A 15889-nucleotide genomic window follows, 5' to 3' on the forward strand; every position below is an offset into this window, starting at 1 on the left:
CTGTGGACGCCATGCTTGTTAAGGGAAAACGACCCAAAGGAAACTGACAACTTTTGCTGGCTACCGAAGCTCACCCAGAATTATGGCGGATTCGGCGCGGACACCACATGCTACTGGCTTTCCAGCAGAGGGTAGATGCAGTTACTATGTGGAAAAGAAGAAGCGATTCTGTAGAATGGTGGTGGCCGCCGGGAAAAGGTTCTGTGGTGAACACGCTGGAGCCGCGGAGGTCTGGTATCGCCCTAACCTTCTGAGAGTCGACAATAAGTTTACCGGAGCGGTCGGTGCTGGAACCCGGCCCCTCCCCTCTTTGACAGGTTTCTGCTTCTGTCCCCTGGATTCTCCAGCTTTTACTTAATAAACGAAGTTCTGACCTACTTGTGGAGCGATGATGAGCCCTAGTGATGAGCATTGTTTTCTTTTACTAAGTGAAACGCGAGCTGTGACACATTCATCTTGATCCTAACTCGGGAATGCTAGACTTTAGTTTTGCCCCAAACTGCTGGTCCTTAACTCCGTCCACCCTCCGCCTTTCTGATGGGAAGTGGTAGTTTAGAAAAAATAGCGATTGAAGTTCCTAGAGTTCACTGGTTGTGTTCTAATTGTTGTATCATGAACGATAACCACTTCTTGTAAATGCTCTAAAAAGAAACTTCTAAAATTTTTATTTAGGCTTACAATCTCTAGACAGCAACTTACAACTACTTGGCTGGAATGGGGAGGGAATGATTTAAATATATATAAGAATTGATCTTTTAAAGCTGAAAGCAGAAAGTGTGCAATCTTGTTCGATAATACAATATTCATATAAATATACTATCAACCAATGTATATTTGCTTGTATGCATTATATAAGCATATATATGATATATAAGTAATATATAAAATAAGAACATAATATATAGTATATACTATATATAACATATGTAAGTATATAATATAGAGTATATACTATATATGACATATAAAGTATAAGTATGTAATATATGTAATAGGAAAATAAAAATAAGAACAAGAGGAGCTGAATCCTGATAGAAAAAGAACATATTCAATAGGATTAGAAAGAATAAACCAAATAGACTAGCATCTGGCTTCATGCCTTCTAAAAGTTCAGTATTATTTGCATTTTATTTTTTTAAAGATGGATACAATATCTTTATTTGTTTTATTTATTTATTTTTTATGTGGTGCTGAGGATCAACCCAGTACCTCACAAGTGCTTGGCAAGCACTCTACTACTGAGCTATAACCCCAGCCCCTGCCATTATTTTACTTTTTTGACATTTTATCCTTCTAGTAAAAAATACAGTGCAGATGAGCCCCTTTGTGTAAAACTACATTTCATAGCCACAGCCTACTTCCTGTTTTGGGTTGGTAACATTTACATAAAGGAAAGCATACTGAAACAAGAACTTTTGTGTTTTGGAATATGGGAAATGTGACTTATTGTGGAAACTACTTGTGAAGTCCTCCTGTAATTTTATTGGCTGATTTTAGGGGGCCGGCAAACACCCTTGATTGAAGAATGAAATTTATCAGAGCACAAATATTTTGTTCCCACTCTGTATCCAGACATCTGTAAAGTAATGAAGATGGTAAATAGTATTAGAATGTGGCTAAATCTACAAGGTGATTGCTATTCTTAGAAAGGAACTACATGTAGTTATTAGTTCCTTGGAGAAAGACTGCAAAATACCAGGGGAAACATTTTCCAAACACTGGGTTTTGAATTGTTAACCATTCTCCTGAATCTGTAGTTCATGATGTAATTGGAATATTATGTTTTCCTCTTCATCTTTTTTTTAAAGTGACACTGATGACGTTACTTAAACCCATTTTTAGCCAGTGATTGTCAACTGGGGATTTTGTTCCCCAGAAGACACTTGGCAATGACAGAAAACATTTTGATTGTCACAACTGGGAAGTATAACTGGCATCTAATGGGTAGAGTCCAGAGACACTGCTAAACCTACAAATCACTAGAAAGCCCCCCTTCCAAAAAAAACAAATTATCCAAGCCAAAATGTCAGTAGTGCTGAGGTTTGAGAAACTCCGTTTCTAAATCCAAACAACAAGTTTTAAAAGGTGCTTTTATTCTTCACTCTATGATTGGACTTTGGAAGTTAGAATAGAGGCTTTTCCTACATGGAAGTTAAGTTTTGTTGTTTCTTTTGTTTTTTTGACAGGGATCTTAATTACCCAGGCTGGTCTCAAACTGGTCTCAATGATTTTCCCACCTTACCCTTCCAAGTTGTGGGGACTGTAGACAAGCCCATGGAGGAAATTAAGTTTTAAGTTAACAAATAAGGAATAAAAGTATTTTCAAAAAATTTTCCCATAAAATTCAGTGTGCATAGTTTTCATGAACATGCTAAGAGGCACATCAGAACTAAAATAAATTGAGAAAAAAAGTCCATAAGAATGAACACTAGCCAGGCTGAAGCAGGAGGATCCCAAATTCAAGACCCATCTGGGCAACTTAGTAACACTCAAAATTTAAATCTAACTGGGAATGTAGCTCAGTGTTAAGGCCTAATATGTTCAAGTCCCTGAGCAGAATCCTCAGTACCACACACAAAAAAAGTAAGCCCTTGGTAAGCATTTATTCTATGGCTAGCACTATGCTAAGCAGCTTTATCCCCTTTGTTAAAATACAAAAAACTAATAGCTCACTAATTTTCACCAACCTTAGTAGGTAAGATATTATTCTTATCTTTTGATGAGGCAATAAGCCTACTTAGGTCATGTAGCTGGTAGCTGATAGAACTGGAAATATATCTCAGTAGTCCTGAACTGGTCTGTAGTTTAACTACTGTTTATGCTGTTCATACAGATTCATATGGAATGTGGAGTAGAATTGCCAAGATTATTTTCCTTTTTTCACAGTGCATACAGTTAAATCTGTGTAACTTAAAGTGTAACTTAAAGTGAAAGGATATAACTGCTATACTGAAAAGTTGAAGTCGGTAGAATATGGCACATACCTAATTGTTAAAATACTGTGTTTCATTGTTTCTAAAATAATTATTTTCAGATTTTTACAACTTAGAGATCAAGACGGTTCTTAAAATCAGTGATATGTTATAATTTAAATGGGTAGTATTTTCCACAGGAATGATAAATGAGATAATACATATGTTAATTAGTTCAATTTAGCCATTCCGCAAGGTAAACATTTCAGTATATCATGTTGTATATGATAAACATAAAATTTTTGTCAGTTTTTAGTTAAATGGTTAACATTTTTTCCTTTCTTGGTGTTACATAAAATAATAGTGCATATTTATAGTAGATATTATCTTGGATTCAAATTTCTGTGCATATATAGGCCTTTATTATAACCTATTTGAAGCCATAGATACTTGTTTGTCCAAAGCAGTTTTTATTCATATGTAGATGTTAGCTACATTGGATATTTTGTTTTTGTTAAACCCTATGACCTGATTTTGCCAATTTTTCATTATGTCCTTTTAAACTTTTCTTACCTTTTTTTTTGACAGTGCAGATACACAAAAGTTATATCTAGTATCTATAAGTAGTAAAACTGATATTTTACTTAACTAAATATATCCCTTTTAACACATTAGGAAGAAAATGCTCGGAAAAGAATCCTGTGTCCTTTAGATCCAAAACAGTAAGTATGGATCACATAAGGGGTTTTCTGTGGTAGAAACAATAATTGTCAGAAGTCTCATTTTATATTTTCTTTTCAAATTTAGCACAGTATATGAAGATCAACTAGCAAAACATTTGAAAAAATGTAATTCAAGGGAGAAGCCAAAACCTGTAAGTGTTTGCTCAGTAAAACAGAATGGTAAAATGTGTACTATGTTATGTACAGTACTTAATATATTACTGATGTGAATATTTAGCAAGACTGTTGCCTTGGTCAGTGTCTTTTAAGTTTATATGTATAACATATGAGATTATAAATTCATTCATGGTCTTAATTCAGAGAACAGAATTTTATGGAACCTGAATGTTGTTTAGAGAATGAGTTCACTATTTAAAAACATTTACTTAGTGCCTACTAAAATTATTTCAGTAAAATATTATCTCAGTCTTCAAGGAGCTTGAGACTGGAAAGTAAACTTGTAAATAAAGAATATTGTTCAGTAAGGTCAAATGAAAGGAGCAAGCATAGTATGATGAGAACACATCCTGGCATCAAAATTAAGAACAAATATAAAGGGTTGAGAAAGGTTTCTCAGAGGGAGTAATAGTGGAATTGAGTCTTGATGTGGAAAAGAAAAGGGAGAAGGGTCCTTTTCAGCAAAAAGGACAACATGTGCAAAGGCATGGAGCTGAGAAATCACATGATACTTTCAAGAAACTGGAACTTTATTCTGAAAGATATGGAAAACCACTGAAAGATTTTAAGCTTGGGAATGGCATGGCCAAATTTTCCTGTTAAAAAACCTTCTTGGCACTGGGGTTATAGCTCAGTGAGAGCACTTGCTTAGCATGTGTGAGGCACTGGGTTCGATTCTCAGCACCACATATAAATAAATTAAAGGTCCACTGACAATTAAAAGAATTTAAAAACAAAAAAATAAAACTTTCTTTAACAGTAATGTGGTAGGACAGCTTGGACTCAGTAGGACTAGTTAGAAAGCTATTGTTGACATCCAATTGGGATGTGGTAAGAGACTGATAATTAAAGAATATGGGAAGGGTATAATAGTTATTTAGGTAGCAGAATCAATAAAACTTGGTGTCGGTAAATTCGAGTTGGGTATATGACTGAAATTCAGTAGAGCTTGGACAAATAATCAAAAATTGGAAGTCAAATACATACAGGTTATAGGTAAAACTTTGGATTTTTAAGGTACCCAAGGATAAGTGATTTAGGAAAAAGAAAGGGATTTATTTTTCAATAGATATTAAGTGAGCACATATGCCAAATATTGTACCAAGCACCTTGCCTAGAAGAACATAACAATGTGAGGGAAATGGAAAATGCAATATTATGTGCTAAACGTGATTAAGTACAGGATGCTAAGGGAGAATAAAGAAGGAGGGCCTAACCCTTTTTTGGAGAATATAGGGCATGAGAGAAATGGGGGAATGAATCATGGAGGCATCTCTGAAGGAAGTATCATAAAAGATGAGAGCTAAATATCAAGGGAGAATCAGCCCTCTGAGGAGGAAAATATGTGCAAAGGCTGTGAGAATAAATTCCTTTGTCAGGGACTGAAAATCTCACATAACTAGAATATAAAATAAAAGGAGAGCAAAATAAAAGATGAGACCTGAGAGTAGCCAGGAGTAAATCATGAGATCAAGGATAGAACTCTAGGCAACATTGACATTGAAGGGTAAACTGCTAAAAAGAACCATAGAAAAAAATTGAGACTGGTGGCTGGAAAGGGAGGGAAAAAAAAAAAAAAACACTGGAAGAGCATGGTGTATCAGGAGCCCCAGAAAGACAAACCTCAAAACGAAAAAAGTGATCAGGGTTTCTTTTTTTAAAATTTATTCTTAATTTTTAGGTGGACACACAATATCTTTATTTTACATTTATGTGGTGCTGAGGATTGAACCCAGTGCCTTGTGCATGCTAGGCGAGCACTCTACCACTGAGCCACAACCCTAGCCTGTGATCAGGAGTTTTTATCATCACAGAGGAATCAAATAAGATAAGGATGGAGAAGAAAACATTGGATTGACAATAAAGTGATTGTTAATGATCAGCAAAATTCGTATTAAATAGTATGGGGAGAGAAAAAAATCAGACTAGATATGTGAATAAAAGACAGATAAAACAGTAAAAACCACAAGCAACAAACTTGGCTTTGAGTGGAACTTGAAAGTCAGAATGGCTCTTAAAATGGGGGAAATTTTATTTATAAGCTCAGAGTGAAGAGCCAGTAGAAAGGAAGAAATAGAAACCAGAAGAGAGCATAATTAATGGTAGAATGTTTCTCAGAAAGCATTGAGGGATAGAAGACAAAATAGAAGTAGAAGGCAACAATAGGGGGAGGAATAATGCTTCCAGTGAAATAGATAGGAAGTAGTAGATGAATATTATTAGTTCAGGCAAATTTAACCAAAAAGGAATATTAATTGAGAAAGTTCTTTTTGATAGCTGCACTTTTGCTAATCTCTACAATTAAGAGACAAGGTGGTTAAAGGGTATGATGGTTATGAAGAATAATTGCTGGGTGTCTTTGGGAATCAGACTGAGTGTAGAGCTAATGAATTTGAACTGGCACCTATACAAATGCTTAGGTGGTTTTACTTCAGCAGTATTCAGCAGACGGTATTTTGGGATTAAAAGTCACATTAACTTATGATCACACTTATTTATAACTAAGGAGTACATAATGCCATAATAACAATTTATCACTCAACAAGGGCTAAAAATTCAGTTCTCTGTTCAGTAACACAATAGAATAGGGAAAAAAGTAGCTATATGAGATGACAAGTATGAATTTGCTTCAATATAGTAAGTACTTTACTCTCTATATGTATTTCAAAACATCGTGTTATATACAAAACTCATATACAGAATAAAATTTATTTTTAAAAAGAATAGAATAGAAAAATATATTCACAAAAGTGGAATGTCGAATACATAGTAATGATTTGACAGTCAACCATCAAGATCATCAGCAAACTATAGGTATACACATATATGTATATATGTATGTATATATACATATATATATGTGTGTGTGTGTATATATATGTATATGTATATGTGTGTGTGTGTGTGTGTGTGTGTGTGTATGGTATGGGGATGTAATTCAGTAGTAGAGTGCCCCTGGAGTCAACCCCTAGTACCACAAAAGAAAAGAAAAAGTCAATAGAGGTATTTAAAAGTAAGATAATATGATTAGGAACAAAAGAATCACTGTGCTTTTTACTAGCATATTACAGAATTGTGGTCAGTTGAAGATTTTAGAAGTTATATGGTTCATAGCAATGACAGTCTAGAGGTCCTTGGAAGTACTTTATTGATATGTACTTTTTGCTTGACTTTGTGAAACTTCATCAGTTTGTAAATATTTTGCATAGTAAATGAAAGTAGGTTGATGGTAAATTTCTCCAACATAAATAATTTTACCTGAATTTGGAGTTCTATTGGACAATATTTATCTAAATATTTACCTAAAAAGTTAAAGCAGAACCATTACATTGGGTGACTTTAAAGAATCATTTTGGCTGGATTTTGAAATATAAAATACAATTTGTTTTCAAAATCCTAGTAGGTGTCAGACAATGAATGACCTACAGATGAATAGTTGACAACCTCAGGAGATTCAGACAATGATTTAAGAGCCTGGTATTTCTCACTGGGCCTTTTGGTAATTTTGATGAGACAGTCATAGCATGTGCATTTCAAAGTATTCCTGTACTTCCCAAAGTACCCATCGTAGCTCCTGAGCAGCAAATGGCAAGTACTGAAAATGTTCTGAAATTTCATTATATTTCATCATATTTTCAAACTAACTAACAAACTAACCACAGATTTGTGGATGCTGGTAGAAGATAAGCGTTTCCTGGATCAGAGACCAAGTATTTTTTTTTTTTTTTTCTTGATGCTGGAGTGCATGCTAACATGTACCCTACCTCTGATTTTCACACACATTATTCATTCCTCACAGGAAGCAACAGAAGCTTGTTATTTACATGAATTCTTCTTGTTTCCCAAAGCTTATGGACTCACCACAGAGGGGCCTAGATGAATTCTGCAAATAAAGTGGACTTGGATTATAATTGAAGAACTCCAAATTCAGGAACTATAAATCCTTTTAAACTGGGCAATAAGCAAAGCTGCCTAAACTGTGTCTCATAAGTAGACATTTTTCTGTTTTATACTGTATAATAATTAAGCCTACTATGTGACCTAGAAGACACCATTTCTATTTTCCAAGGATACTTGGTATAAAGCATCTTTGGAAAGATAGTCTGAAATAAATTTAGTCAGTGACTGCTTGGAAGACTTACAGAAGATTGAAAGACCCATCGGAAAATTATCTTTTGATAGCACTTGTTCTCAGTCATTTTGACAACAAAATATCCTCATACATTGCCAAATGCCTCCCAATAGAGAACTACTAGGCCAGATGCTATAAGCTTAGAAGAAAATATTTTAACATGAAGGTACTATAGAAGAAAAATGATGACCATCCACCTCCCCCTTATCCTTTAGCCAATTTAGTAGAAAGAGAAAATAAGGTTTTACTTGGAAATTTCTTCCTTGCCTAATGCCAGGTTTCCATTAAAGCAAGCAAATGCAATGTGTGTTCTATGAAAAGTTTGAGAGAATGTATGAATTTATTTAAAATGGAATACTTTGGGATGGGTTTCATGCATACCATGACAAGGAAAGGGGAAAACACAATGGGATGATGAGATTGGGGGGAAAAAATACCAAGCAATCTTTATCTGGTACACTATAATATGAAACTTGGAAACTAGGTAGATTCATATCACTGTTTTGCTTGACTTTGTGAAACTTCATCAGTTTGTAAACATTTTGCATAGTAAATGAAAGTAGGTTGGTGGTAAATTTCTCCAACATAAATAATTTTCACATATGAAAGTCTAATCCACAATACAATTTACCTAGAACATTCATTACAACCATTTTAAAAAATTTAGGAGTACATCAAATTATAATAGGTATAGCTAATTTTCTATTATAGTTTTGTCAATCATCCAACAAACCTTTGTACATGCAGTTTTCACCCATTCCACTCAATTACAGGTTTTCATTTTTAAACATATAGGAAAAGCAAGCAGCACATATTCAGGACGTTAGCCTTCTGTGTAACAGAAGTCTACTACTATGTATAATGAATTGTCTCTGAGAGTTGTTTTCACTTTTAAAAAAAGGATTTGTAGAAACACTATTATTTCATTCATGTAGATCGACACTGTCCAATATGATAGCCACTGTCCATATAAAACTGTTTGAATTTGAATTAATTAAAATTGAATGAAATTGAAAGTCCAATTTCTCAGTTGCACTAGCCATATTTCACTGCTGGTGGCTGCCATGTTGGTTAAGGCAAATATACAGCCTTTCCATCATTGCAGAGAATACTACTGGACAATATTTATCTAAATATTTACCTAGAATTCATATTTCTACAGATGGACTAAGTAGCATAGTGTCACAGTACACTTCTACTTTCAATTTTTAATTAGTATTTTATTTTTTTCATAATCATATATATTTATTTTTTTTGCATTATAATTCTTAATACACCATTATATCATAATTTATCATATCTCTGATTATATATAAGGTATGTTGACACCAAATTCACATCTTCATACATGTATTTTGTATAGTGATGAGGGTCTCCTTTCACCATCTATGCTATTCCCCTTCTCCCTCCCTTTCCCTCCCACCCCTATTCCCTATCTAGAGGTAATTTTCCTTCCTTGCTCTCCCTCCCAACCCCATTTTGAGTCACCCCCTTTATATAAGAGAAGACATTCAGCATTTGTTTTTTGGGGATTGGCTAACTTCACTTAGCATAATCTTCTCTAATGCCATCCATTTCCCTGCAAATGCCATGATCTTATTCTTTTTTATTACTGAGTAATATTCCATTGTGTACAAATAGCACATTTTTTTTTATCCATTCATCCATTGAAGGACATCTAGGTTGGCTCCACAGTTTAGCTACTGTGAATTGTGCTGCTATAAACATTGATGTGGCTGTGTCCCTGTAATATGCTGTTTTTAGGTCCTTTGGGTATAGTCAGAGAAGAGGAATAGCTGGGTCAAATGGTGGTTCCATTCCCAGTTTTCCAAGGAATCTCCATATTGCTTCCCAAATTGACTGCACCAATTTGCAGTCCCACCAGCAGTGTATGAGTGACCTTTTTCCCCCTCATCCTCGCCAGCATTTGTTGTTGTTCGTCTTCATAATGGCTGCCACTCTTACTGGAGTGTGATGATATCTTGGAGAAGTTTTAATTTGCATTTCTCTGATTGCTAGAGATGATGAACACTTTTTCGTATATTTGTTAATTGATTGTATATCCTCTTCTGAGAAGTGTCTGTTCAGGTCCTTGGTCCATTTATTGATCAGATTATTTGCTTTTTTTTGGTGCTTATCTTATTAAGCTCGTTATATACCCTAGAGATTAGAGCTTTATCTGATGTGTGAGGGGTAAAATTTTGTTCCCAGGATGTAGGCTCCCTATTCACCTCACATATTATTTCTTTTTTTTTTTTTAAGAGAGAGAGAATTTTTAATATTTATTTTTTAGTTATCGGCGGATACAACATCTTTGTTTGTATGTGGTGCTGAGGATCGAACCCGGGCCGCACGCATGCCAGGCGAGCGCGCTACCGCTTGAGCCACATCCCCAGCCCCCATATTATTTCTTTTGCTGAGAAAAAACTTTTTAGTTTGAATCCATCCCATTTGTTGATTCTTGGTTTTAATTCTTGTGCTACAGGCGTCTTATTAAAAAGTTGGGGCCTGGGGCTGGGGATGTGGCTGAAGCAGTAGCGCGCTCGCCTGGCATGCATGCGGCCCGGGTTCGATCTTCAGCACCATATACAAACAAAGATGTTGTGTTCGCCGAGAACTAAAAAATAAATATTAAAAATTTCTCTCTCTCTCTCTCTCTCTCACACACACACACACACTCTCTCTCTTTTTAAAAAAAAAAAAAAAGTTGGGGCCTAGCCCCACATGATAGAGTTTAGGGCCTACAGAGCAATAGTAATAAAAACAGCATGGTACTGGCACCAAAACAGGCTAGTAGACCAATGGTACAGAATAGAGGACACAGAGACTAACCCACAAATATACATGATAAAGGTGCCAAAAGCATGCACTGGAAAAAAGATAGCATCTTCAACAAATGGTGCTGGGAAAACTGGAAATCCATATACAACAAAATGAAATTGAATCCCTATCTCTCACCATGCACAAAAGTTAACTCAAAATGGGTCAAGGATCTAGGGATTAAACCAGAGACTTCGTCTAATAGAAGAAAAAGTAGACCCTAATTAGTATTTTAAAGTAGAAAAAAGTCAGACTTACACCATTATAATATCGTTATTTCATTTTGGTCATGCTGCCTGTCTGAAGAAAGTATGTACTCGTTTTTGCCATTACACCATAAAGCAAAATTGGCACAGTCCTTAGTTATGCTGTAACCAGGTAAAAAATTAAAATTATTAATGAATTTTTAGACTATAAGTTATTCCAATTAATTAGCTTTCTAGAATATATGATCGATGAACACAGATTTTTCTCCTCTCTTATCTACTAGGGTGAATCCTTAAAATCTAAAGCAAACCAGGCACCAGAGTAGGTACTCACAAATTATTTAATGACTGAATGGGAGGAAGGGAGGATGACAGAAACAGAGTTTGGGATAAAGGGAAGTTTCAGTTTTTCAGCTTAATTTTTGTGAACTTCATATTAATTTTTTACGGTTTTGTTTTTTTCAAGGATTTCTTTATTCAAGATATTAATGCAGGCTTGAAAGATGAAACAGAAATACCTGAACAATTAGTAAGTACATAATATTCAATATTAAAAGATATTTGTAACCTATATTGTATAGAAGCCATGTTTCAATTTTTATTTGGTATAAATCTGTTGTTTTGAATTTAGAATGCATTTTCCTATTGAGTCAGTGTTATTAGTGATGGTTAGTTCCCAGACTAGCCCGTGCTCCATAACAAGCTACAGTATGACTTGAGTCTCCTTTGATTCTTCTGAGCTTAAGAACTTCTTGACCCTAAGGAGGTTAGGGGAATTAAAGCAACAGAGTAGAGACAGACAAAACATAGGAGTTGAGCAGTTCTGGTGGTAGCTTAAGAAAGGGGTTTTATCAGAAAGAAGAGCCTGGGTTGGCCATGGAATTTGCCCAACTATTAATCCTCTGTCATGGTACTTCAAAGTATTTTTTTGCTAAATTATTTATTTTATTTTTGTTTACAGGTTCCAATTTCTTCTCTACCTGAAGACCAGTTGGAAAACTTAATTAAGAAACTGAGAAAAGCAAGTGAAGGTAAGTCTGCCTGAAGTTGCAAGTTAAATTATTTTAGAGTAATTAAAGGAGTATATGAGTTGATTTTGATTTACAAAATGTTACCACCCTTGTTCTGAGTCCTGTAGTTTCATATTTGGTTGGTTAAGCTATTGTATTTATGTTTGGCACAGGTTTGAATTCTACACTTAAAGATCACATTATGTCCCATCCAGCATTATATGATGCCCTTAATGACCCTAAAAATGGTGATTCTGCAACCAAGCACCTGAAACAGCAGGTTTGTTTAGACCACAATAATTCTACCTTTCTTCATTTGTTTAAAGTTAATCTTCTTTTCTTTCTCAATATAGTTACTAATGAGATTTTGTTTATCTTTTAGGATACAAAATTTTCCAATTCCAAAAATATGTATAAACATTAAAAAATTGGCACAGAAATAGTTCTCAGTAGATTATTACATATTAAAAAATGAGAAAAAACTTAAAGCCAAACAAATTATTAGTGCAAACATACTACCTTACATAGAGATTGACTTGCTGTTTTCCCATTTGAGCTAACTATGTTTGCTCTAGTTTATAAAATAATCTTGTGAAGTTTGCAGGCTTCTATTTTAGGTAACATTGAAAAATTAAAGTTACTTGGTCCAAGAAGATGCTTTGTTGAGTTTGGAGCAGGAAAGGGAAAATTATCTCATTGGGTTGATATTGCCTTAAAAGATGCTGAAAAAGTTCACTTCATCCTGGTAGAAAAAGTGACCACAAGATTCAAAGTAAGTGAAATCATTGTATATTAGTAACCTTTTTTTTTTTTTTTTTTCCGTTTTTCAGCTTTAGAAGAAAAATGATGGATGGTCAGAAACATTCTCTTGAAACAAACTTCCTTTATTGTATATTTATTTATAGCTCTTTATCAATTCTAATTATATTGGTAACTTAACTGGAAGGTGAATTTTTTTAAATCTAAATTTGGATAATTCCATGTTCTGAGTTCTTAAAAATCATTTGCAGAGACAGGAAAATATGTAGAAAGAGCCAGGCTCAAGCTAGAAGTTACAAGTCTTACTCTACTCTTCCTCCTGCCTTTCACTCAATACTTGCTGACTACTCATTTATAAATATTTATTGAGCATACTCAATGTGGTAGGCCTTTGGTACATTTAAGTTTAGTAAGACAAAACCCCTGTGCTCTATTACTTATATTTAGAAAGGAGAGAGAGGCAAATAAATAAATAATTGTCATAAAGTATTAAAATGTAGTAAATGCAGAAAAGTGAAAAAAATCTGCACATAGTGTAGATTCAAAAGATGGAGTGACAAGTTTTATTTCAGAGAAGGGATGGAGAATAATTATACAGAAAAGGTGATGCTAGAGCTAAATCTTAAAAGATGAAATTAATGTTTGCTAGCTGAGTTTGAGAAGCATTCTAGGAAGCAAAACAGCATAACCAAATGCCTGAACGATAGGGAAACATGGAAACTCTGCTATGTGATAGGAGGGCATCACGTGAAGTTCAGCAATGATGAGACTGGAAAGAGAGTTAGCTAGGGAAGACCTCATGTTGAATATTGAGAAAAAAAATTGACTTTATTCTACTATGTGCTCAAAAACAATTGAAAAGATTTGGTTCTTGCCTTCAAGAAGCTTACATCTAGTGGGGCAGATACACAAGTATCTTGTTTCCATATGCTAAGTACGTTATGATAATAATAAATACCGGATATTATGGGAGCATAAAGATAAGAGAACAACCTCAGTTTAGTGTGGGTTGTCATGGAAGATTTCACAGAGAAAGTGACAGTTGAGAGATTGGAAGAATTCATAAGCATTGGTGAAGCAAAAAAAAACTTTTTTAAAAATTTAGCTTAGCGGGCTGGGGATGTGGCTCAAGCGGTAGCACTCTCGCCTGGCATGCATATGGCCCGGGTTCCATCCTCAGCACCACAAACAAACAAAGATGTGTGTGCACTGAAAACTAAAAAATAAATAAATATTAAAATTCTCTCTCTCTTTAAAAAGAAAAAAATTTAGCTTAGCATAAGTGAAACTAATTATAAGAGTCTGAGACTTGAAGTAGGAAAATTGATAATAAGGTTATTTTTAAACAATAATCCAATTAAGAATTGGGCCAGAAAGCTAAGGCAGTTGCAGTAGGATATAGGAGAGGGGAAGAATATGAAAAATGTTAAAAGTGTTGGAAGCCACAAGACTTAGTTATTTAATGTGAAAATATAATAATAATAAAATAATCAGTGATTTATTATTCATTGACAATGAGAGAGGAGTAATTTTGGGTAATGTTTTTATGGCTTAAGTAAGTGGTGCTCTTCCTGAGATAAAGGAATATAGGAGGAGGCAGAGGAAGTATAAGTTTGGAGGAAAAAGTAATGAATTCAATTCTGAATGTGTCGAGTTTTCTGTTAAAGTAGAATTTTCTAGTTGAAGATTGGATATGCATCTGAGGGGCTGAGGGTGTAGCTCATCGGTAAAGTTCTAGCCTAACATTTGTGAAGTCTTGGGTTTGATCACTAGCACCACAAAAAAACAAAGCTTTACTGGGGATGTATCTCAGTGGTAGAAAGCTCGCCTAACATGTACAACAACCTACCAACCTTACCAAAAAAAATTTTTTTTAAAGTGGACATGTGTCTTGATACTCATCAGAGAGGTCTGGGCCACAATGTGGAACTGTATGTTGTAGGCATTTACAAAGATAGACTAAAATGGATGTAATCTTTCAGAGAAAGTAAGAAAAGAAGCAAAATGAAAATAGATTGCCACCAGTAACAAAGATAAAAGAGCTGGCAAATAATGTTAGCTTACTTAATATCTATGATAACCCTAGTTCTTTGTGAGTGAATTGAGAATTATTAAAGAAAATAATGTGTATATAATAATTGGTAAAATTTTCAAATCTTATAAAAATGTGATACTACTTTAGAGTTTTCATCAAAAATACACAATCTTAAAATTTTTAATTCATTCTATTTTTTCAATAATAAGAAAAACAAGATGGAAGCATTTACTCTGGATTTTGAAAACAAATCTTTTCATTTTCATAAAACTGCTTTTTTTAGCACAAAGAGTCATTGTTACAATACTGTTCTGTTTCTGCAGGTAGATGGTAAACACAGAAAGAAAAATTCAGTGTTTGAAAGACTTCAAATTGATATTCAACATTTGTGCTTGAGTAAGTTGCCTAACTTTCCATTGCTCTATCATAAATCAGAGATGTTTCAAACTTTAAGGATTGCTTAGAAATTCAATCATTAGAACAGTGCTTCAGGAAAAACAAAGGAAAATTAGTTCAATATTAATAGAGAATATTATATGTATCACTCAATTAAATGTAAATTGAATTAGGATTGAAAAAAATATTTTCAGTATTAACTAAAAATGAAGTGTTATATTCAGAAAAAGTTAAAAAAAAATTTTTTTTTTTTTGGACCTGGGGATTCAATATTTTATTTTGAGACAGGGTCTTGCTAAGTTGCTTAAGGCCTCACTAAGTTGCTAAGGCTGGCCTCAAACTTGGCCTCCTGCCTCAGCCTCTCAAGTCACTGGGATTATAGGCAAGCACTATCATGCCAAGGCAAGAGTTTAAAATTTGAAAATGCATCCTTATTTGCTTCTTTGATTTGTTTAAATTAATCTTGAATGTGTTCATATCCTAAACTAGCCTTCTGCCTGTAATTAACATGATTTACCAAAACCATTAAAGAAAATGAAATAGTTCCTCTGCCTAGCTAATAATGTATAAAATATTCTGTCTAGATTTTTAAATATATTACTTTTCTAATGTTGATAAACAGCTTCTCAGGTTATATGTTTAATTCTATAAAGTGAGAATTTTTTTGTTTGAGTCTCTAGGTTTAGCCCTAAAATTCAGGCATTTTAATTAATTCTAATT

At 34.1% G+C, this 15889-nt stretch overlaps 1 protein-coding gene across 3 annotated transcripts in view; it reads left to right on the top strand.

Annotated features, from left to right (window-relative positions):
• Trmt13 (tRNA methyltransferase 13) overlaps positions 1–15889 on the top strand; it is a 22768-nt gene continuing 6879 nt past the window's right edge. For 2 of the 3 annotated variants that reach the window (XM_076863294.1, XM_076863296.1), the window contains exons 1-8: positions 1–229; positions 3588–3634; positions 3720–3786; positions 11436–11498; positions 11931–12000; positions 12153–12259; positions 12584–12751; positions 15097–15169. In XM_076863294.1, coding sequence (XP_076719409.1) covers positions 83–229; positions 3588–3634; positions 3720–3786; positions 11436–11498; positions 11931–12000; positions 12153–12259; positions 12584–12751; positions 15097–15169 — 742 coding nt within the window. In that variant the 5' untranslated portion in view covers positions 1–82. The remainder of the gene's footprint in view (positions 230–3587; positions 3635–3719; positions 3787–11435; positions 11499–11930; positions 12001–12152; positions 12260–12583; positions 12752–15096; positions 15170–15889) is intronic. The other variant, XM_076863295.1, reaches the window with a different exon arrangement.

Source organism: Callospermophilus lateralis, chromosome 7 (genome assembly GCF_048772815.1).
Source record: "Callospermophilus lateralis isolate mCalLat2 chromosome 7, mCalLat2.hap1, whole genome shotgun sequence".
Lineage (NCBI taxonomy): Eukaryota > Metazoa > Chordata > Mammalia > Rodentia > Sciuridae > Callospermophilus > Callospermophilus lateralis.